Below are 25,541 nucleotides of genomic sequence, written 5' to 3'. Positions count from 1 at the left end.
TATATTCTATACTTGAGTTTGAGCGAGATAAAAGAATTTCTGAGAACAAACCTGTGGACGTCTCTGTTGGTGCTGAGGTCCATTGTGGTGAAGGAGATGCAGAGGGTTGATGAGCTGCTGCTGAGGTCCGTACTGAGGACACTCGGAGCTGTAGGCTTTGGTGAGGCCAAAGCCTGCACAGCGGCCTCCGCTGCCACCACCCGGACATGGGCGCTCGTGCTTCACAGCAGAAGAACTGCAACAATAAATACAGTCAGTCCTCTAAGCTGGATCCGTTGAGGACAATAATGGATAATTGTATACAAAATCGTAAGTGAAATGGGAACAAGAGTTGTAGTAATATATATGCCACCAGGACATGGGCGCTCGTGCTTCACAGCAGAAGAACTGCAACAATAAATACAGTCAGTCATTTAAGCTGGATCCGTTGAGGACAATAATGGATAATTGTATACAAAATCGTAAGTGAAATGGGAACATTAGTTGTAGTAATATATATGCCACCAGGACATGGGCGCTCGTGCTTCACAGCAGCAGAACTGCAACAATAAATCCAGTCAGTCCTCTAAGCTGGATCCGTTGAGGACAATAATGGATAATTGTATACAAAATCGTAAGTGAAATGGGAACAAGAGTTGTAGTAAAATATATAGCTATGTAAATAAAAAGAGATGAAAAATAGAGGAAATGGAAAAAAATGATTTTCGCATGAAAATACAATGAAAAGTTATTGAAATAATTTATTTTTGGAAGTGTCGAGAGCAAAACGTTTACACATTAAATCGTCGGAGACTAAGAAATACGAAGAATATGCGTGAGAAATAAATCAGCCTAAGTGATTTACAAAATTAACGTTGCAAAAGAGAGACGGAGGGAGCGGCAGACTCAAAACTCTCCAAAAAAAATCTGTAAAGACGTCACTAAAAAGTGCTGGGAGCAAGAAAACCAGCACCGAAAACAATGGATTGACGTCGCAACACATTAGGCAAGCAGGCGGCCTGAGCAGTATAACTAACACCTGGCGCACGGCGGCGACGGCTCACCAGCTGTCTTTTGCACGCGTCCACTCAACATGTCAGGCAGCGATGACAGTAAAAAAAGCCCACTGTACAAATATGAAGCCATTTGTTGTATAGATTGCTGTACGGATGACGTTTTGATAAACTTTGGAACACTGGCAAAGAAAATTCATTCTTGGGAAACATACATAAACAGAGTACAGATGAGCAGGCGTCTTTTCGTCTTCATTCACCGCCCTGGTAATGTCAAACCTCAAATAAAAATTTAAAATTGGGTGATTCAATAAAATCACAGCTAATAATGACATTATCAAACCAAAATTTACTGTTAATAAAATCCACACTGTTAACCAAACTGATCTCTGAGGAAACGTGATTTAAGTGAACAAAAAAAAACAGATTATGAAACTTCCCTGATGGACAAACAGGGAGTCAATTTGAGCGTGACATGGTAGAGGAAAAACCCCACGGCGCATTAGCAAACAAGGCTCCCTGAAAGCTTGGGTCTCATCAACTGAGAGCAGCAGCGAGCCAAGAAGAAAGCGAGTAATTTTCGGCCTTTGAAACCACGACCACACGACCGCGGTTCGGCAGCTCTTGATGTGGTACAAACTGAACGTGAACCTCAACACTGGCAACCGCACCGGGCATGAGTGCCTCGAAGATGACAGTTTAATTTAACTCTTATATAGAATACATCAGGCAATGATACACTAGAAAAAAGAGGGACAGTAATAGATTTATGTTCAACTAATTGCTGCTTTTGACGAGATCTTTCAAGTGTAGTAAAATATTAGTCTTTACATACGGCGTATTTTGGGCCTTTAGAATATGAAGGTAGGTATATAAAAGGAATCAACTATTGTCGAGATCAATGACAATGGTCAATCATAGAAATATTCTGTATTTCTCATTTCTGGAGAATTATAATGCGTTTCCTTTCCCTCACCCTCAGAAAGAAAAGAATTGCCATATTCTTGAAACACCGCTGAATCTCATCTGCACGAGCAGACTATTTGACCATGGAAAATAAAAAACATAATAGCAATAGACATGTCTAGCAAAAAATTAGAATAAATGACGCTGTAGGTCATAATTTCTTTGTGCTGTCTCAGTCCCTATTTTTCAGCATAATTTTCAAAGCTCCGAATTGACGACTCCCTCAGTGTCAAAAAATATTTTGTGGCAAGGAAAACAAAGCACCGCAGAGCACACGCAATAACTTAGGCCAAGAAAGTAAAAATAAATGTCCGTCATAAGTGCTTGGCCATAATTTAACAAGTAAAGCCATGTCCAATTAAGGTGTATGAGGTCCATTATGGTGATGGATTGCATAACAACCGTAACGTAACGTAACATAAAGTCTCAACCGTAATAAAATGTAACATAACGTAACAATTATAACATAATGTAACATAACAATCATAACAGGTGAATAAGATGGCGAGGATTCCGGAATGATTCCTTGCACTCGAGATCAATGACAATGGTCAATCATAGAAATATTCTGTATTTCTCATTTCTGGAGAATTATAATGCGTTTCCTTTCCCTCACCCTCAGAAAGAAAAGAATTGCCATATTCTTGAAACATCGCTGAAACTCATCTGCACGAGCAGACTTGACAATGGAAAATAAAAAAACATAATAGCAATAGACATGTGTAGCTAAAAAAATATAATAAATGATGCCGAAAGTCATAATTTCTTTGTGCTGTCTCAGTCCCTATTTTTCAGCATAATTTTCAAAGCTCCGAATTGACGACTCCCTCAGTGTCAAAAAATATTTTGTGGCAAGGAAAACAAAGCACCGCAGAGCACACGCAATAACTTAGGCCAAGAAAGTAAAAATAAATGTCCGTCATAAGTGCTTGGCCATAATTTAACAAGTAAAGCCATGTCCAATTAAGGTGTATGAGGTCCATTATGGTGATGGATTGCATAACAACCGTAACGTAACGTAACATAAAGTCTCAACCGTAACAAAATGTAACATAACGTAACAATTATAACATAATGTAACATAACAATCATAACAGGTGAATAAGATGGCGAGGATTCCGGAATGATTCCTTGCACGTTAAGAATTCTCCAATAACTGTCCTTACGTCGACGATGGAAAAAAGTATTATACTAAATTTACAGTTGAGAAAATACGATTTAACCATAAAATATGTCTAGGAATTAACCTTAAAGACTCGAGGTAAATCGAATTTAAACAAGGGAATGTTGCTCTAAAAATGTTTCTAATTTTTGTACAACATAAATGAACAAATAAATGTCATTGAATGATGATCAAATGAATACAAATAAAGTCATTAAGTGAGGAGTGACTTAATGTTGAAGCTTCAACAATAATTCATCTTTGAATGAAAAACTTTAAACAACAGACAAATTCAATTGCAAAATAGCTGTGTAAACAGTAAACATCACTGGTAAATAATAAATCTGAATTTTTTCATAGATCTGCAGATACTTGAATAGAATCCATAGAATGTCCTGTTCTTTATTTCAAAAGCGAGTACATGGAAGGCAAGACTGAAGGCAAAGAGCGATAAGGTTGCTGCGCTAAGGCAGCTGCAAAAGACTATACCCTCGGGATCCGATAACAATGAACCTTGTGATAAGACGTCAAGCGATAGCCCAAGCTATTTTACTCAAACAAAGCAAAGTACGAGAGAATAAAATAGAAAAAATCAACACATACTTACTCCCGTTTTTTTTTGTGATTTAGCTACATTGAACTAAAACATTACTATGTTATTACTATAGAGGTCTACTATATTATTATAGAGTAATAATATATTATTACTATATAATAGACTATATTATTACTATATTATTATTACTATAGAGGTAAATCAATAATTGCTTCTCAGAAGCAATAATAAAGCAAGGAACGAAGCACGAACGTCGAGCTCAAGCCGCTAGCTACTCAGTTTCAGACCATAGCTTCATATTAGAGGCAGACGCAGAGCATTAGTGGGAAAGGCGGAAAGGAGAAGCGGTTCATTGCAGGGGTTCCATTAGCGCCCTAGAGAGCGACTTATAACAGCATAATTAGCTGTGCGTTATACGAGCTTCCTAAGGCACAAACACAACCTCGTCCAAAATTAGATTAACCAAAGCAGTAGGGAAGTAGATGGAGATGACACGGATTTCGAAGCGCCGACTGATTGGTTCCATGAACCATGAAACAATTTTTTTAATTAGATAACAATATTGCTCATAGAAAATTATTTGTCAATTTATTCGTAGTGCAGGAATAAGGGTACAATTTCAATCGTTTTCTTAAGCAAATATCGCATATAACTATAAGATATAGTGTGACATGCTCCAGGCTACAGAGATCAAGGGTAGATGATATCGGTCTTAACTAGCGACTTAACCCCGGCAAAATACTCCTTAGGACCTGTAGCCGACTCCACTGGAATTGACTTTTCTTTAATAAGCACGCCAGCTCAGTGAGGTGGGCAACCCGTCAATAGAAGCCAAAAAAGTTGGATATAATCAATACAGTGCTATTATAGGTCATGCGAACAATCCATAATGTTGAAAGATGACGACTCGACAGATAACGGAAATGATATTATTATTAACCATGTAAAACTTGAGCAACGAATCACAAGTAAAGATGGACGTGCAATCAAAAGCGATAAATGAAATTTTTCTAAAATAGAGAATTTTTTTCATTTCAGAACCCCAAAGTTTTCGCTCGATGGTGTCATGTCATAATATCGTTAATCCAAGTTTTTTGTTTACTGTAAAAATTCCAGTTGCGTGAGATCCAGTCCGTAAGAAGTAGAGTAAATTATTACAATGTCCTTGAAAAGTTCCCGGTTAATAATTAGATATTCCAATTAATAATAAACTTCATTCAATTGCCAGTTTGAATGAAATCTTTGACCTGAAACTGCTTCTGCATGAATATCTCCACACTATAAAAAAATATAACTCGGTACTCACTGCAGTGAGTGACAGAGAGCGCATTTTCTCGTCGACGAAAACTTGAGGTCACGGACAGACGGACGGACAGACGGTCAGACATGGCGAGCACAATAGTGCATTTTTTCCATAAATGAGGAAATGGGCTAAAAAGTATAAAACATTTTAAAAATTGCTTCGTCGAAACTAGTTGGTCGTGAACCAGAATTAGACAAACAGCACGGCGCGAACACCGAGCTATCAAGTTCACATTGAGCATGCGAGTGAGGAGAGTTCAAGCAAGTTTTGAGTTAGAAGAAGAGAGGCAGACGCGGCGGCTGCAGAGGGAGGAGTAGCAGCAGCAGCAGCAGCAGCAGCAGCAGCAGCAGCAGCAGCAGCAGCAGCAGCAGCAGCGGTCGCCGTCCATGTGTCGGAAGCAGCAAAGAATCAATACTGACGGGGGAAAGGGAAAGCAGCCCGTAACGACGGACCCGGTGTAGGTGTGGCTCAGCACCACACCAATGCGCAATCGCAACAACCATGAATTGCATGGGACAGTTTACCAAGACGAGACAAATCGATTATTGGACAAATTATAGATCAACACCGTTGCCGACATGAAAACTCCTCAGGCGTATGCCGAATTTTTTCGACGTAGGCGCTTTCCTAGCCGTGCATAACTAGAATGATTTGACACAGAACACTTGAACTTTGTTAGTAAAAGTAAGCTAAGGAATATAAACTGATTTTTGCAGCTAACAATGTTCACTTGTCTATTAAATAAACGGTTAAGACTTTGCGCTGGGCAAGATCTCATTCCAGAAACGAGGAGCTTGGTGTTTTCGGCACACAAGCCACTCAGATTTTATGAAGACTTCGGCTCTGAAAGTCGTTTCTCCAGTCACGTTATTGGAAAAACTTTCAGACGCCGCTCCGCTCTTTATTATCCACAACTGCACAAGAATCTAAGAAGAAGCCTTGTCTTTCATCAATCTAATGAAAATGATGAGAACAGCGGTGGAGGCTATGTACTATAGTATGTAGTTTCACAACAGGTTATCTAAATATATTCGCCGACACTACAGAACATTTACACAGATTAGATATCCAGGGATTTATCTGGAGAATTATAAGTCGTTCTTGAGGCAACACATTAATGATCTCTCGTTGAACATTACAGTGTAAAAATTTTAATAAATACAAAATTACTGCACTGTGAAAGATACAACAAAAAGAGAAGTTATGTGAAAAACTCATGTCAAACATTTCAAAAGTTTAATTTTTAGAAATTGAACTGCAATCCAAGCTTTTTTAAAAATTTCCAACTCGGGAAATATAGGAGATTCCCCATGGCTGATACCCGGAGCTGGCATCGCTGGCTGCTCAAAGGATCAGCCGCGACAAACTCGGAGATCGCAAACGTCGTCACTCGAACACGAAAACACCCCAACCTAATACGGGGTCTCCAAAAACAACAGAATAGCGGACTGAATAGCCTGCATAAAAATGCAACCGTCGTCACTCGAACACGAAAACAACCCAACCTAATACGGCGTCTCCAAAAACAACAGAATTGCGGACTGAATAGCCGGCATAAAAATGCAACCGTCGTTACTCGAACACGAAAACAACCCAACCTAATACGGCGTCTCCAAAAACAACAGAATTGCGGACTGAATAGCCTGCATAAAAATACTAAATATCTCGAGAATAGTTGGACAAACCAAATGGACTTAAATCATCTAACGGAGTTCCTAAGCAACTCGAGTAGTTTTAGAGCGAAGAGTGTAGAATCCAACATTCCTGTTTGTTTTAGTGACCAGTCAAATCAAACTCGCAGTATAAACAAGATAATTATAACAACAAATTAAAGGTAACCCAAATGTATGCTCTGAAAAACTGAGTCGAGTCTCCATCACAAGTAGCGCACAGAAGATTCTTGATTTTTAGTAATGAAGAATTATTTATTGCCAATAGAATGTTTATATGAGCCGTACGAAACTAAACTTGAGTAGGTAAATGCAGTAAACTAGTCGCCACTAGACAGGGACAGGTGCTATCATGCTGTGGTGCTGATAAAGATAACCTGCCTGATAAGTACTTTTTTGTGATATTGGCAGAGCACCTTCATCAAGTGGACTCAAACATACTGTTGAAGCATTTCGAGAGCAAGCATAGAAATATGCAGAAATTTTAACTCATCAAGGGCAAAATAAGAAATATTCCTACATTACGAATCATCAAGTTACCTTAAGTAATTTAATTTATATTGTTACTCTAATCTTTTAAAAAATGCGGAAAGATAATCGATTTCGTTGTACGAGTCACCAATTTTCATTTTAATGCTCATATTTTAAATTTTGAGCCGCGGCGAAGGAAGTGATTTACGATAGTCAGATAATTTTTGATTAGCAAAGGCATGATAACGTGGCCTCGCACACAAACCTGGGTTGTGATGCGTCTTTTTGGCTGATTTCAAGCGACCGTCGCCCATACTTTCAAAAAAAAGTTAAGAGATTGTAAGTTCATCAGCCAATCATTGACGGCCGTTCAAGCAAAATCCACCAATCATAGACAAGAAAATAGTGCGTAAGTACTTACGTTCACTTAGCGAATTTTGAAAGTATGGCCCCGTATATGGTAGCTTGCCGCGACAGGGGTTATGCAACGGTAACCATACAAAGTAGAAAATTAAAATACATATTGAAAAATTCTTCGGACACTGAAGTCCCGCAAAATATACAATAGACAACCGATAGAATAATCATCTAATTTTTTCTAACTTTAGAGGATACAAGTAGGCAGTCTATTAGGAATTTTATTTCCAAACATTTCTACAAAACCTTTTGAAGAGCTAAAAAAAATCACACCGGGAGGTTTTTCAAGAGCAAAATTAGAAATATTCTTACAATAGGGATTTGATGAATTGAGCATTTAAAATAAAATGAAGAGTGCCCTCATTCGTGTTTGTAATGGCTTTCGGTGAAGGACGCGTTTCACCACGCGGCCATGCCTGGCACTGAGAAGATGGAGCGCCATGTGTTGAAGCCATCATGCCACAGCTGGCCAAGCCGTCTTGATGTACGTGCGCCGCATGACTTCTGACGCTGAGAGGGCCAAACTAGATAACGGCCTGCCGCTCGACGGGCCTTTGAGATAACAATTTAACTAAAGTTATCGTCAACGAGCCATATCGTGTATAGTCCTTCAGAGGCAGTGTAACTAAAAACGACATCAAGACGATAGGAACGTCCAGACACAGACAGGAAGCAGGAACGTAAAAAAAATCAAACTCCCAAATGTGCAGATTAATTAACAAGTATACTTTTTAACGGACAAACTTTTTTTTCACTATACTCCTTCCCGTTTTTGGGACACCACCTTAAATGATACTATCTTATACTAAATATTGATAGTAAACAAATAAAAGTACAAATGATTTCCAGAGAGAACTAAATCAGACCTTCATTTTAAAACAGTAAAATCTCCCATGGTCAAAAATTAGCCAATTGTACGTTATTTTTTAAAGTTTTAATTACTTGTAAATTGATTGAACGGAGCCAGGATTCCTACACGTACGATAAATGTTACACTAGTAAAAAAATGGAGCGGTTCTCAGGGAGGGCATGCAGGTAAAGATACTCATACTTCACGAGTTCAGCTCATATGGCATGCAGGTAAAGATACTCATACTTCACGAGTTCAGCTCATATGGCATGCAGGTAAAGATACTCATACTTCACAAGTTCAGCTCATATGGCATGCAGGTAAAGATACTCATAATTCACAAGTTCAGCTCATAACTCAAGACGATTGTTTGGAAAGGCAACTCGGATGACAGTTTTCCCCTCGAGACGTTAAACAAAGTCAGCATAGGGTGAGTGGGCACATGAATACCACGAGCTTCGAAAATACGGAGAAAGTGAACACTTATACGGTGAGGAAGATTCTTGGAATAACTGTTGAGATTTAATTAACTCATTCGGAAATATTACCTACTACGCTTTTAATTGTCTTAAAATAAAAAGTGCTAGTGAAATAAGTGTGACGATTCTTTTCTAAAAGCAATTCAGGTTAATGAATTGAACTACCTGCATAACGAGTCTTGATAGGTTATTTTTTGTAGGAATATAAATATGAATGACGCAATTTATTCCGCAGATAATAGTACTTTGATTACAGAAATAATCAGATCGGAACTTTATCTCAAAAATTCCAAATCGTTTACAAGACAAGAAATCATTGATATCAGGGTAAACAATCACGGCATAGAAATAAATCTATGCACAAATAAAAATGCACAGTGAAATAAACTGAACTGTTTTAGTCATAAACCAATGCCAGTTGAAGAGACCTGAGCTCCGTTGTTTTGAGGAAACTCGTTATTTACTTGCATTCAGTCACAAAATAGGACCATCCTTTCAGACGTCCTCGAATTATTTACGTTAATAAAAGTGATGTCCTTTGTACGCCGCAGCTCAACATAAAATAGCTTTGCGACACGAGCTAAATAAAATGCTGCATGAGCAGCAAAGAAATTTATGGTGTGGGGTGAATAACGAATGTTCGATATGGGCATACCATTTGCTGAATATGCCGAAAATTGACAAACCGATCAGAAGATTGAAACTTATTACCCAAGTATGCATGAAAAGTCTTAACAGTCTAAAATAATCACACTGTGCACTCAGAGCCATCAGAAAACGGAGTACAGAAGCGACATTCGAAGAATGTTATTATTTTATGTCATAGTGGAAATTCAACAAAATCGTGTAAGGTAAACTTTTGTAAGCATTTTTTCGCTATTGTCCGTCCATCAAGACTCATTCAGTTTTGCATTGCGCATTACACAAATGAACGCAACACGGTTTTACTTTAACCCTGGGTTGATAGTGCATGCATGGCGACATTACGCTCTGAACAGCACTGTAAAGCTAGCAAGAAATTAGGACCCCAACAAGCATACTGCACGCACGAATTTGGAAGCTGTTCATTAAAGACATGAATGCGTAACTCCTGTCGAGTATGACATGCAAGTGTAGAACACAGCCAACGCAGCAGCAGGGCCAGCTAGCCGCGTCGTTCAGGTAGAACGCAAGAGGCTCTTATATGGAGACGAAGTTTTAATGAAACTCTGAGAAACGTCGGCAATTAAGGCGCTACTTTAAAAAGACAATAACTGAAACAGTATCTTTATACTGAAGATTTTACATACAAATTTTCATTTTCATATACGTTTGCTATCCCCCTAAGCTAGCTCTAGATGTAGGAAGTAATTTGTGCATGCCTGCAAAAGATTTACAAACAGATAACATAAAGGCGAAAGGCGAGGTTTGAATGCCATGGAAAGAGTGAACAAACTCTGATACATTTCAGGTGCTTTAAAGTACTGACATAAACTGTTATTCTGTATAAACTGATAATAAAATAGAAAAACCGTATAAAGATAAATTATAAATTACATGAGTCAAGACGACCAAGTAGAGCTGAGCTGCTTAAAAGTACTGACATACACGGTTATTCTGTATAAACTGATAATAATATAGAAAACGTATAAAGAAAACATATAAATTATTTGAGTCAAGATGAGTAGAGCTGAGTGAGAGTGGCTATATTTTAAACCAGGTTACAGTGCGCTGGAAGCATTAGACACAGCAGCAGAAGGCAGTTCAGCACCTTAGTGCACTGAACTTTTGTAGGCCTCCGGCGCCACCAACTTCGGCACAGTAGCAGCATCCAATAGCAACACAGGAAGAAAAAACGACAGCCACACAAACTTGTTCAACACAAGCAGTTATATGACACAACACAAGCACAATTCTAACACAAATTCTGACTGCTTGTTCAACACAAGCAGTTATATGACACAACACAAGCACAATTCTAACACAAATTCTGACTGCTTGTTCAACACAAACAGTTAGAATTTCGCTTCGGCGATCACAGGGTGCACATAAAACTTTAAACATTGTAAAATACAAGATTTAAATTTAGATAATTAAATACCTGCAATAATGCGAGTGGCATGGGCATCAAAGCGGCAATCAAAAAGTAAATTTCAGTTTTAATTGAAATCATTAAATAGGTGCCATATATATTTAGTGGTTATAAGAGAAATCATCCACAATTAGAAAATATCCATAATTATTGATAGAAGCATCGAGATTCCAAGAAAACGATTAGATTTCTAATATAGTAGCAAAACAAAGATAAAGTAGGTAGTTTTCAAGCGGAAGAGGCTAGATGTGAATAACATCAGCCTCTCACAATTATCAACAAACTCAAATGTTGTATTTTATAATCTAAAATTAACACGCGGTGGAACATCGCACTTCAGTCGCGATGCGCTTAAACGGCGACACTCTCGACAGTGGCGAATTGGTATGAATACGTCCAGCAATATCTTGTCGCTTTAACATAAATAAGAGCAGCTAAACTGAAAATGAACTGTAAGTTGGCGAATGAAACGCTTCCTGAAAAGGTGAGGAGAATAAACTACGTTTTATTTAATAAATGCAACATTTCAACATTGATTTAAACAATGCAACAGCAACTGACGCCACCAACCGACATATACAGTAAAATGGCGCAAATGAAAAAAAACGGCATTGATACACAAATAATCACCACAACACAATTTTGCCGTCAACGCAACAAGTCAGGAAAAAATGCTGACAAGGACAACTCAAATGCAGCGTTGGTTTTTTGTGTACTAATAAAGTGGTAAGAGTTGCCACATAATTCGCGCTATAAGCATGAGCAACATGAAGAACACCTATACTCAGAATTACCAAGATCTCTGCATAAGTTCATCGATGAAAATGCTAATTACAAAATCTATGACGTTTATATGTTTTAGAATGCTTCATAATTTCCCGGGTAGTGTTTTTAGAAATAAAGAACTTAAGGATTTAAGTTAATTTAAATTTAATAAGAATTTTGCATTCTAACCCATGCCAACCCGTTGATCACTGAATGAAATATTTTTACCCCTAGCGACCCAGACGATGAATATATTTACGTCTATATATTTGACGCTCCGAGTATGAACATCTTCAAAAACAGACTAAACGAAGCTATGCAGGAGCATATGTTCAGTCTTAAAATGCCCAGCAAATTACGGACCAGGCAATAAGTCCAGCAGCTATCTCAATCAATCGTCAGCTATGGAAAGATCGGGTTCCAAAGGCCGGAACCCTTGCGAATCAAGTCACGAAAAATTCAAGAATCGGCAACAGGCCATGGGCCTATTTCTTCAACGCCGACACTTCTATTCTATTCTATATAGGACATAACTAGCATCGATGAAGGGTAGATGAATAAAACATGGCCATGCCAACCATATCAGCATAAACGCCGGGGAGATTTTGTAGCCTATTAAGTGCTGCGACCAATGGCTGTCACGCGGCTAATGCAGGCAGTGCAGCAGAGTGCGCACAGGTCGTTCATTCGGTCGTGGTTAGCATGACTCAGAAGGAGCGCCACGTCAGAGATCAATAAACAAGAAGGTAAGAACACTGGCAGGAAACAAAAAAGGCTTACCAAGAGGCTCGATCCCCGCGCTTGTAGGCCATACAATTACACTGAAGTTATAAGATAATAACTGAGGGACTAAGCACAGCTTAGGCAAAAGCAAAAACTCTTCGTGGTTTCATTTAGATGAGTTACGATGATGAGTTACGCTCAAGTTAGCTGCTTATTCAATTAATATTAAATAATATAGCTCATGGTACAAATGGTTATGACATGGTTAAGAAGCAAAACAAAAAGCACAAGTTGTTAGTAATGCTTTGAAACTCATTTTTAAAAATTACTCATCATTATTCATACACTACAGATGCGCAGGTAGTACCAAAAATGCTTCGCTATGGGAATCGTCAACTTAAAGAATCGTTCAAAACAATACCAATAACGGAGCGAGACACCAATTTACTCCAGGAACCGGTACCGGTGTGGATAAGACCAAGCAGACTGTTAGGGCGCTTCATTTTAGAAAGGTGTGAAAGATCGCACAAGAAAATATTCATAAAAGAACAATCAATTTAATATTCGAGGCCTTTTAACTAGATTTTAAATTATTTTTGCTGCAGATTTTTTTAATAGATTCTATAAAATCATACCGAACAACCTCAAAAGATTTTATTACCAACCTAGATCACGCGAAAAACGAAATCGAAATATTTATAGCACTGGCGAATTCGGTATCACCACTGATGGTATAGGAAAATTCGTCTGGTAGATATTTATTAAAAGTATAATGGCGAAAAAAACATTTCAGCCTTGTCAATCAAATGTGACAGGCACGTTAACAAGTGCGTCGGAGAAATGTTCGGCTGTAATAATTAATAATTAATAATTAATGGGATGTACACTTCTGCTTTGCGCAAGTGAGTTGTGCGAAGGAGTTGGGCGTCATTCATTTCAAAATTTGCCCGCGAACAAAATTGACATACAAGTACATCTGTCCAAAAATATGAGCCACGTGATTATCGGTAAAAAATGAAAGATGGGATGGGGAAAAAAATCTGAAACAAAGTAAATTTACGATATGTATTTCAGCTTTTATTTACAAGTAATACCGCCCCCATTGTAAGATATCTGCAAATCTTGATCCAACAAAGCTTATACAAGAAATCTTATTTTATCTTTCCGTCATGTACGAGTCATAATAAATTCAACTGAAGCAGGATCAAAGGCGAGGAATTAAGGAAGACGTGAGTTCAGCACCAAAAGAACCTCAGTAAGTGCAAGGAGAGTCGAGTAATTCAGCTCGCAGGGTAGATGTGCCTCAACACAGCTATGCTTCTAAAAATACATGAAGCCATTCTTCACTGCCTACCGTTCGGTACCCCAACAATTTGTTTCAGAAACGCTAATTGTTAACACAAACCCAAACAAAGTAATACATAACGACGTAAACCGCACAATCTTACCTTAAGCTACGAATGTAAACACTCGGAAATCTTCATTTGAGCTGTGAATTTTCGTTTGAACTTTTTCTAGCATAAGTCAACCAAAAGAGCTCGAAGTGGCGTAGCCTCCCCATGCGTCTCAGAGATAATGCATTGTTTCTGCTCTTGTGCTTTATTAATGAGAGCTCACGATGTTCAGTAAATTCAATTTTTCGTCGTCATTTTCATTCTCTGCGCCATTGGGGACATTCGCATTTTTTCTCAGCGCACATCGCTTGATAAGTTTGTGGACCTTTTTGAACGCTAGTTTTATCCATTTAAATTTCAGGAAACAAACCAGAAATATCACCGCAAAAAATATACAAATAAGAGTTGTCCAAATATCATCAAACGACGCCACATTTTGCGTGCGGTGCAGTTTTCCAGTCCTGGCGTCCTGAGGTCCCATTATGTTCAGATTCCGGGATTGCGAAATAGGTCCTCCTAAATCACTAGGAGCAGCACCCAGCAATTCCTGCATAAGCTGCTCGGATTGAAAAGCCGATTCCTGGTTAGCTTTTCGAGCGACTTTAGCTGCCAATTTTTTGCGATGAATGCGCTCGAGCGCCGCGCAAAGCGTGGTATGTGAAGTGGTCTTGTGTTTTTTAGACCATTTTTGCAGGAGTCCAAAACAATCGCCTTTGTAATAGCGTCTGTCAGCCGCCCCACCTGGACTCAAAACTTCATGGAGACGCAAACATTCTTCGTCGCTCAGATGGTCTGCCACGTACAGCATCAAATGCCAGTTGATATCGAGCATTTTTGCCAATTCATTAACTATAATGTGGTATATTGCAATAGTTCCAGACGGTAGCACATGGGATTACAGCGCCATAAGCTGCAGTAAATTGTTCCGGCTTGAATAAAGGCGTATTTATGATACGCGTGACTTAAAAGCGCTGTTAATGATAAAGACTTAGCCTGTAACAAAAAATTTCGCAAACATAATAAAATAACATTTTGCTAGAATACTATGAGCATTCCCTAAATTATCCATGTTCCGTTACCACGTACTGTGTGTACCGTGAGGGTTACAGGATAAATACTCGAACTAATGTAGATCAAAGTCGATGCCAGGTACAATCATTCATCTGGAGTCCAAAAATTCGGCATGGTCCAATAAAATGTCGAGCGTAAAATTTACACGCTTCTATACACGTTTCGCTCAAGGTATATATGGAACTGGCATCCATAATATTGCTAAACACAGAGTTTAAATCAAGAAATTATTTTTACAGCAATTTATTATTAAAAAACGTAACATTCTTATTTAAACGAAAAAATTTTTATTTAATAACGTAACATTACTTTTATTACTATAATTAAATGCTAGAGAGTCGTGATACATGACCGCAGAATGGAAAGCTATAAAATTATCTTGCTATTAGTTGGTCTATGCCTTACCACCTTACCACAAATTTATCGTTTTTAGCCAGCTCCATCGGTTAGGTCTTCAAACAATTTATTTCTATGTTATATAATGCAAACTTCAATGTTTTCATCAAATGGAATACGAGATGCTTGTGGAAAGAAGATACAAGGAAAGAAATAAACAAGAAAAATCAGAGTTAAACCGTTGCGAGAGAAAAATTACAATGAGCAAGTTAATGGCATCTCACGCACGACATCGAAGACACTTGAACATTTAATTACTCTATGTTATATAATGTAAACTTCAATGCTTTCATCAAAAGTAATACGAGATTCTTGTGGAAAGGAGGTTTAAGGGAGGAAATAAACAAGAAAAATCGGAGTTAAACTGTAGCGAGAGAAAAATTACAAAGACCAAGTAAATGGCATCTCACACACGGCAGCGAAGACACTTGGACAAATGGTTACTCTATGTTATATAATGTAAACTTCAATGCTTTCATCAAATGTAACACGAGATGCTTGTGGAAAGAAGATTTAAGCGAGGAAATAAACAAGAAAAATCAGAGTTGGTCCTTATGCGAGAGAAAAATTAGCGTAGCGAGAGAAAAATTACAAAAACCAAGTAAATGGCATCTCACGCACAGCAGCGAAGACACTTGGACAAATGGTTATCATTGAGAGCCAGCATTTCACGGATGCCAGCTGGCGCCCCTGGCCCAGCAGCTCCTGCATCTGGTGTTGAATCATTTCCAGCTGATGCCTCATTTCTAAAAAAGCGCCGTAGGTAATCTCTGGCTCCCCACGTGCGTCCCTGTCCCATACGCTTGGGCCACTCCCTGGAGTAGCTGACCACGCACAGCAGCGAAGACACTTGGACAAATGGTTATCATTGAGAGCCAGCATTTCACGGATGCCAGCTACCGTAGCAGGGCTGGGAGAAGGGAAGGCCTGAATTAGCTGCGAGGGAGTTTCACCAGAGGAACGAGCTCTCGTGAAATGAGAGTGAGAGCGCAACAAAGAACGGTGAGAGAGTGTGGCGCGCTTCACTGGGACAGACTCGTCTCGAACAAATTGTATCTCTGAAGTCACACTGTGAAAAATAGTGCCCTTGAATTCCCATCTTAACATAATAAAAAATGACCAGTAATGGATGAGAATGACAGATGGGTTTACAAAAAAATATACTTATGCACAAATTGCAGATATCCTCTTTATTTTGTTGCGGGCTGGAACATTCAATTTTTCATTAAGAGTAAAAATGGTCTTACCGTAATAATGAGGAGTAACGCAATGAAACAATAAATATTTTACTAGTAAACGACAAAACAATCCTAAATGATACAGAAAAGCAACGCATATAAAGTGAGACTATTACTCCAATTCTGTCATAACTGACAATTTTTAAGGAGAATTCACATGTGATTCCGATATCATCAACGACCGCCCCCACATCACAGGCGGAGATTTACTGTATTTTGCTCGCCATAAACGGAATGAAGTTGGGAAACGAGTCATGATCTGACGTTGGTCGACAGCGCACGATGTGACCTCGACACATGACATGCCATACTTGGAGACCTGGTCCCATACTTTCAAAAAAAGTTAAGAGATCGTAAGTTCATCAGCCAATCATTGACGGCCTTTTAAGCAAAATCCACCAATCATAGACAAGAAAATAGAGCGTAAGTGCTTACGTTCACTTGGCGAGAGTTGAAAGTATGGAGACCTGTATTTTAGCCAAATGCGTTTCTCGAATCAAGCTGGGAGCCAAAAACGCGAAGACATCTCATCACTTATTAGAGCAAAAGATGCGAGTTGCTGGCGAGAGCACGCGTAAAGTTATCACGCGAAGCATATGCATTATGTAGTCTACGCATGATGAGCTCAAGGAAAGATGGTTTATTTAGAGTAAAGGAACTCGAAATTCGCATGATACTGTCGATAAGAAAATCTGTCGATCTTACGTAACGACTGAAAGGACTGAATTAGTCATTCGTAGGATAGTTAATATATCTAACAAATTGAATCGCCTGATCAGGCGACAGTAAATATGTTACTCGACGCCAATTTTCTTGTCCACACAAGAATAATTATGCAACGGGTGGAAAAATCAGCAGAATATTCATCAACGCAACTCAAAATTAGGTAAATTGTATGAAGTGATATCCTTCGGAACTTGATCCTGTTTTACCAAGCAAAATTACGAAGAATAACAAACAGCAGACCAAAAGCGGACAATAGTCGGTTTCGCAGAGGCAAGCGGCCGACCGTCATACAGACAGTGCGCACCCGCGTGAGCGACGAACGGTGGCGCTTGAGTGATGGTGGCGGGATGAGTGATGGTGGCGGGATGAGTGATATTCCCGCGGCGACGTAACATACGTGACACACTGACCCACCTGATCACGTAACTGTGTCTACGTCCCGTTTGCTGATAACTTGACGTATATCGAGATCTAGTACGGGGTTATTCTAAATGATGGACCCACTTTCGACAAATTCGCAGTTATTTAAGCATAAATTTTAAATGAATAATTTATACCCCAATGGAAAGATAGTTTTTTTACATATTTATAAATGTTCTATAAGTTAAATATTTCTCCCTTGTGCTGCACGAAAAACATCTAAAAAGTAGCCAAACACGTCCCACACACGGGAAAGCATATCTTCTGTTACTGAGTGCACTGTACAGTGATACGGTTTTTCATATCAACAGGAACAGTGACATTTTAATCATTGACTGATTAAAAAAAACGCGTTTAAAACTAGTTGTGCGTTTGAATAGGTTGAAACAAATTTTAATCTTTCTCTTTCCTTTGAACTATAAATTATTCATTTCGAATTGATACTTAAATAAATACAATTTTATTAAATTGGGACCATCATTTACAATAACCCTGTATTGCTAGACAACAAACGAAATGCGTATGAAAAATAAGCGAATTCACCGCCAAGAATATGAAAACACTATTCCGGCCGCAATATTAGATATTTGTTTTATATTTTAAGTACACCCCGGCTTTGACATGAATAAACAATGCGTACAATATTAGAAAAAAGCGGGTATAATTGATTTAGCGCATTAATACTTCTGTTTGAAAAATTATAGCATAACCAGAAACTTGCAGCCTGTTTTAGGTTCCTATCGGTGAAGCTCAAAACAGAGCCAATGGAGAACAATTAAACATCCTCGACATCAGGTGCGTAAGAAACGTTTATAGAAGGCGAGACGCAAACAATTTCAAGATGCTGCCTGCTTTCTCAAGTAAGAAGTGACATTTCAGAAGAGTTTTTCAATACCTGTTTGAAAATTATATAAGCAGTTTGACAATATTTCTCGCAACATTTATTATCAGATTGACGCATCAAAGATTGCGTAAACTTCGGATGAAGTTTTATATCTTGTTTCCGACCAGCTATATAGACAGCCCAAGCTCATTGAAGCATCTCAGGGGAAATGCATGCACAGTCTCGGCTGCTAACAAGACCGGAATAAAAGTCTATTGTGATGCGACACAAAGCGTCTGCCCATTTTCAGTTCAAGTGTTGGATGCCAACAACATCTCCAGTTGAAGAGGGTCGGAAGCAGACCACTAGTAACAATCAACATCGACCGACAACAATGCGCGGTCTATGAAAAATGCCTTTAACGACTACCTGCCGGTTTCCAGCACTTCCGACTATCTTGTTTGAGCTTTTAGTTGTGAGATTAAGAGGAAAAAATATAATAGTTCCATACCTCGCACTCTGTCATAGATGGAAACAAGAGTTAATACGCTGTAATTATATTCATCATTACTACGTTTGTTGAGTTTTCAAACATACTTTGATGACACTGCTGTCTTGGATGGAGTTTTTACTTTTACCGATAATAAAAATGTACGAATTGATTTTATGAGCAATTTCATAGAGCTTCCAGCAGAAAGGAATAAATAACTTAAATAAAAATAACGCCATGGAGCGCGAGCAACAGCGAATCGACACAACTTGGCGAGCGCAACACTCGCAGTTGTTGCTTAGCCAATTCAAAAACTTTACAGGGTGCAACGGTTCGCTCCAAACTTTGAGCCTAATATGGCATTCCGACACAACTGCACTGAAGTTCGCTACAGAGTTTGAACAGGGAGGTCTATTAAATATAAAACAATATCAAATTTGACTGAGGCAAGATAATTTTGAAAAGTTCAAGCTATTTTATTTATGAGCTTCATTTAAAGCACGAAACAATTCAAAATATAATGATTGGGCAGGCATTTGATTTGGTCTAAAACATCCATTCAAAGACCGTTGCCAGTCACGTTTTTTAATTCTTTTGTAGCGTAGATGAGTCAGGAAAATGGTAAAATATGTTTCAAATTGAATAAGCTTTTAATTTATAACGTAAATTTCTTAATGGAAGCGGTGTGAAAGTGTTTGAAGCTTCAATTTACTGTTACAAATTTTGCAGGGTTCTATGCACTACACAATTCAATTACCCATACAACAACATTCGGGCTACATTGATGGAAATCAACACGAGTCCTCACACTCGCATTCAGTCACATCATGGAGAATGAAGTTTCGTCAGAAAAATTATTGTTTATACAATTTAATGCTAGATTCTGCTTTCTATCAGAGAAGGCAGAATCATATCATCCACGAAATGAACGCGCGATAAATTATGTTAAAAATCCAGAAAATTTACGATGTGCTCAGGGAACAGGTACGAGGCATGAACGAGCGCACCTGGCCAGCATTTATTGGAGCTGCGAGAGAATTATAGGCTGTAATGGCCGCAGAAAAAAGCAAAGAAGGCCATAAAGAACAGGGTGGTGACGGCAGGCTTGTCATATGGCACCATGGAGAAAAGCAAAGCCATGTTTTTTTTTGCCATATGGCACCATGAGTCAAAAAACATAAAAGCCATAATTATGTTTATAAATATTAACTCTATATAAAGAACCATAAACACATTAGCTTTCAAGTTTTTTGTACGCGTTTAAAACGAGAGAAAGATTTATGTGTAACGTCCGAGTAATGCGAAGCGCGGGCTCTCTAGCTTCAGAACTACAATAAAGCACATGAGCTTGGAAAAGAATCCTCTGTCTGCCCCAACCCAACCATGGCAGAGAATTTTCTAAGGTATTATAAAAGAACATTAATTTCTCAAGCCTATCCTCTTAAGAGACATCAGAAGCCACCCAGCAACAAGAAGAAACACAAGAACGCTTGTGTTGATGTCGGGCAAGATTATTGCAGAGAAGGTCGCGTGTCGCAACGAGCGCCCGTACGCTATAAATATCATACGCAGCTGACACTTTATAGCCCCAACACTAACTCCTTCGTCATTGCGTGCGACACTCCTGAAACACCGGGTAACTTTACACACGTCCGACGCTATAAGTAAGAAACGAGGCTCATCTTCACTACAATGGCAACAAAGACGAGGCTTGGCTTTGTTTCGCCGCAAATAATTGCAACACAAATACAACATGTAATTATCATGATAAAGTCTATGGCCTCGGTAACATAATATACCCCCACACCCGAAGTAGTACACAAAAATGATATTCGTTAAAAATAATGATTGTACTGTCTATTTAGTAGATCTCAACTTCTATTTCAAACACTAAAATTTTGTACATTTTGTATTTTTCCGTATAGATTAATTTCTAGTCTTCAATGTCCAACATCACATCTAAATATTTAGTCAAGCATCCAGCTTCAAATGCCAAAGAGAGAGTTAGTTCGTTTTTTACAGAGATATCACAGACCAAAATATTCTATCAAGATCACTATAGAAGGGAGCGTGCTTTTACCAACGCACTAATTTGTAGGAGCATATCGAGAAAATAAGCGACAGTACAAAAGGAGCAGGAGGAGTTAAAGCTGCCAGAAATGTCCTATAATGGAGTGCCAGGAGCGGACGTTATCTTGTCGCGTTGCAAGAGCCTTATTTGGCGAGCTGTGTGACTGCGGTGCGTCGATAGCAAGGCGAGCACTCGTGCCGTCTACGCGAATTGACCGGAGCGTCGTTTATGAGAGCCTGTATACTGTAGTCGATATTCATACGATTATTGACTTAAACGCAGATCGCGGAGCATCAATGCAAACAGAAATTATTAGTTAATATTGAAAAACCTATATTCATAAGGAATATTCCACAAAAGAATACTACTTGATATTTATTTACGAGGAATTCCAGGAAGAAATACAACAAAATTCAAACAACAGCCAGCTAATGAGAAATATCGAGAGTCATATGCAAATTTGAAAAATGATCTCATGACTGGTAGCTCAGGAATTTGAAGCAGTACCTGTAATGCTCGTGCTGGTGATGGTTATGAGGACAACCGCCAACAATTTTAAGGGGCGGTGGAGGCTCCAATTGATGATGCGCCAAGCAGTTGTACCGCATGAAGCCTAGAGTATTATTGTTGAAATTCACAGGAGGCATCGGTGGAGCAGGCGGTGGTGTGGGGTGGTTATGACCGCTGCAGGGATGAATGCCCAGTTCATTTGGGGATCCATGCATCGAAGACAAGTTCATGTTTCGTACACCCGCGCCACAATTGTCATGTCTGACGCCATTAGCGAAAAGCCCCTGAGCAGCGTGACGGCACGATGGACACGGATTTACGGAAGAGTTTGCTGTAAGTATGGGGACTTGCGAAGGACCACCTGGACGATTCATAAGCGGAGGATGACCACATCGAGGCAACGTCGGTTGACAAAATCGGGGATTGCAGTTATGAATTGCTCCTACAGGTTCGTTAAAACGAGGACGCACATTTGGACCAGAATAGGGTACTGGTGGGTTATTGTACGGAGGAGGGATACGCGGAGGTGGAAAATTATTCGTTGCATCATCACGACGAATCGCATTAGAAACGTTGTAATAGTTTTCTTGTGGGTTCATGACAGAGCAAGGAGGACGCATGACTGCAACATTCATGCCATGAGGTCGAATAACGCTTGGGCCTGCATGAACGTTCTGGCTTAGTTGATTCGCACAGAACGGGCTAGGCTCTTGAGCCGACCGATTTTGAACAGGTTGACCTTGCTTAGGAGGTTCTTCTTTAAGAGGAAGTCCATTTCCGTGGTTGGGAGGAGGGCCGTGGTTGGGAGGAGGTCCGTGGTTGGGAGGAGGTCCGTGGTTGGGAGGAAGTCCGTGGTTAGGAGGTCCATGGTTGGGAGGAAATCCGTGGTTGGGAGGAGGTCCGTGGTTATGAGGGGGACCGTAGTTAGGAAGAGTTCCGCCTTGGGGAGGAGGTCTTAGGTTCGGAGGAGCTCCGTGATTATGAAGGTGACCGTGATTAGGAGGGGGGCCATGGTTGGATACAGGTCCTTGATTGAGAGAAGGCCTCTGGTTATGAGATGCCATGAGCATGGGCGGGTGCATACAACTAGGAGGGTTGATGGGGTTAATAGGTTTTCCCTGGATCGGAGGTGAGTGATTCGAAAATGGTGCACAGCCTTGATGGAGAAAAGGTTTTTGATGTGGGATCTGTTCGTGATTCGGAAGACTCCCAAAATTTGCAGGATGGCTTTGGTTAACTTGATCCGAAGGTCGGGCTTGCCATTGAGACCTTGGATCTGATTGACTAACGTTGATGTACGACTCTTGGCTACCGAAATTTTTCCCGTCAACGGATTGAGTCATTCTTGGCGGGCAGCCCAGGTTATTAGCAAGACCTTGACTAGTGCCACAACCTGCTGGACTGTTACAGGAAGCTGAAGAACTTCCTCGTTCGAGATGATGACCATTCGGAGGTCGGATATCTTCTGCTACACTTTCATAAATTTGTTCTTGACTAGAAAATCGCCTAGAGTTAGGAGATGCTTCGTTGAAGCTAGGCCCTTGGTTTTGGTAAAACTCTTCACGCTTGAAGGGCAATGTTTTGGCATGACATGCATCCTGGTGATACAAGCGGATGTTAGAACCGCCAGCTGAAGGACGTTGAGAACCTGGATCGACTGAACCGTGTGCCACATTTGGTCTTGGAAGAGAGCTGTTAGGCGAAGGCGTATGAACAGATTGAGGAGACTCGGGAGCTCCATGGTGCGTCAAAATGCTTTTGGGTTGCTGGATGGGAGGTTGAGATTTTGCGTTAGGGGCTTGAGAGTCGCTTTTACCCTCGAAATGTTCAGGCTGAAGGTTAAAAGTAACACGCGGTTTAGTCGGCACGTTTGCATACGTTGAAGACGATGACGGGAGAGGGACTGCATGGGGCGGCGGGGGAGGAGGGGCGCTCCTATCATCCCTGGGATGAGGATGGCATGGCGCTGCTCTGCAGTCCAGCGTAGGAGGAACCCCTTGAACAGAGCCAGGACTTGGGGCTGGTAGACCGGGCCTCGGGGGCTGAAAGTGCGCCGGGTGTTGGCACGGCCGGGGCTGCGTGCGATGAGGACTTGTGTGGACCGGTGGGGGCGCGTGTCGGGGACCGTGAGGAGGAACAGGGGGAGCGGCGGCCCCTGGTCGGGTCATGCAGTACGGGTAGCACGAGGGGCACTGCGATGGATGAGGAACGTGCATGGCTTGCACTTCGTCGTCTTCACGTCACGTCGTCTTCGTCGTCGACTTCGTCGTCTTCACGTTGGAGGGTCGCAACGAACAGCTCGGTTACTCAGACTTCTAACTAGCTAGGAGGTAACCATCCTAATCCAACACTAAACTGCGTTGAGCAAACACTTTCGGTTGAGCGAGAACTTGACGGGCAGATACGCGAGCAGTACGTAGCGATCCGTCACCGACTGTATCATTCATCATTAACTGAGCAATTATAAAGCAACAAAGAACGCTACACCTGCATATCTAAATTTTTTCTCGCAAATCACAAAATTTCATTTTTTCAATGCTTCTTTATCCTGAAAAACCAAGTAATGGGATACACTTAATAATCCATCTTTTTCTTCAGCACAAAAAAAATTACACAGCTTAAAAAATGGCTAAAATTTGAAAAAACGACAAGCTCCAGAGAAGAAAGAGTTGAACACAAATGTAACACAATTAATAGCTTGATATTTAAGCACAGTTTCGAACTTTATGCCTGATATTAAAACTCAACGACACTTAAACCATGATAAAATCGTACACCACAAGAATATATAAGGCCGATTATTAAGAGTAGCACGGATCTCGAGAGGGCGGGACCACAAGCACTTGGACACCACACACACACATCCGCACCTCACGACCGCTCGCACAACACTGCCCAAATTGACCCCCTCGCGACGCTAGTCTACAGCGGGGCGGGGGAGTGGGTGCCTCCAGCCAAAAAATCGATATTCTTATTGACACATTAGCTCAGCCTGGCTGCACGTACAATAACCTTGTTCGGTACAATACCTTATAGTGTTCATATAGTTTGAATTAACTTTGTCCAGGGCTTGGAAACAATATTTTATTCAGACTTCAACTAAAGTATAGGTCTTCTTGTTCGCTATTATTGAATTTATACATCATTATGATCAAGTAACTTAGAGGTTATTACTACTTAAGCAGTTAATTCAATGAAATAGAAACTTCATTGAACACAAGCAATGACAGGCAATTAAAAGACTGATCACTTGCTACAAGTCCAGTCGTTTACGCCTAAAAATCGCTACCCTTCCTTTACCCATTACAGAAATAGCGCGGTCTGCCTGCAATATAGAAGGTCTGCCTTCAATATGGATGGTCTGCGTTCAATATGGATGGTCTGCCTTCAATATGGATGGTCTGCGTTCAATATGGATGGTCTGCCTTCAATATGGATGGTCTGCCTTCAACATAGACGGCCAGCCTTCAAGATGTAGCATTCACCGCACTTGCAAAGTAGAATTCTGACGTGAAACAATCTTAGCGAAACCAATTTCGGACCGTCACACACGGTCAGTTCCGAGCTCTGCCCGTGCCCACGTAACCGCATAAACCACGCACTGAGCCAAAGATGAACAATTTCATCTACTTAATCATCTACTTAAAACTGAACAATTTTACTCCGTTAATCCGACACAAAATCATTTAAGAGCGCAGAGATTAATGAATGTGTATTGTCGACTGCAAGAAATAGTTCAGATTTGATTATAAGGAGAATAATTGAAAAGAAACACGAGTATTTTTCCAACGTTGCCATGAATTTTCACCACGCAATTGGTCGAAATGGAAGCGTTATCAAACCAGTTGTGAGTACGGTAACCCACCAATAATTGAAAATTAAAACATGGTCTAGGAATGTAAACTTTTCTCAGAGAGGCGACCATGATTGAAGATCGCCGTTAAAATCAATTTCCGCTCATTTGAAAAGGACTTCGG

At 40.0% G+C, this 25,541-nt stretch overlaps 1 protein-coding gene across 1 annotated transcript; it reads right to left on the bottom strand.

Annotated features, from left to right (window-relative positions):
• Positions 1-6: 6 nt before the first annotated feature.
• Positions 7-24,092, bottom strand: LOC108667172 (trithorax group protein osa-like). Its single transcript, XM_047883409.1, has 2 exons — positions 21,562-24,092; positions 7-235 (listed from the first exon to the last, which is right to left on the bottom strand). Exons 1-2 carry the CDS (start codon positions 23,778-23,780, stop codon positions 7-9), a joined length of 2,448 nt encoding a protein of 815 aa, XP_047739365.1. The 5' UTR covers positions 23,781-24,092.
• Positions 24,093-25,541: the final 1,449 nt, after the last annotated feature.

Source organism: Hyalella azteca, unplaced genomic scaffold, assembly GCF_000764305.2.
Source record: "Hyalella azteca isolate HAZT.00-mixed unplaced genomic scaffold, Hazt_2.0.2 contig12821, whole genome shotgun sequence".
Classification (NCBI taxonomy): Eukaryota; Metazoa; Arthropoda; class Malacostraca; order Amphipoda; family Hyalellidae; genus Hyalella; species Hyalella azteca.
The sequence above is the reverse complement of the archived record's forward strand: the minus strand, read 5'-3'. Positions and strand labels throughout refer to the sequence as shown.

What these genes read in the sequence shown, in the direction of transcription:
- LOC108667172 (XM_047883409.1), bottom strand. Translation starts at nt 23,780, where the DNA reads ATGCACGTTCCTCATCCATCGCAGTGCCCCTCGTGCTACCCGTACTGC. An exon ending in CACCAGCACGAGCATTACAG is followed by an intron (nt 236 to 21,561) that starts GTACTGCTTCAA and finishes TTATTGTTGCAG; the next exon opens with TTCTTCTGCTGTGAAGCACG.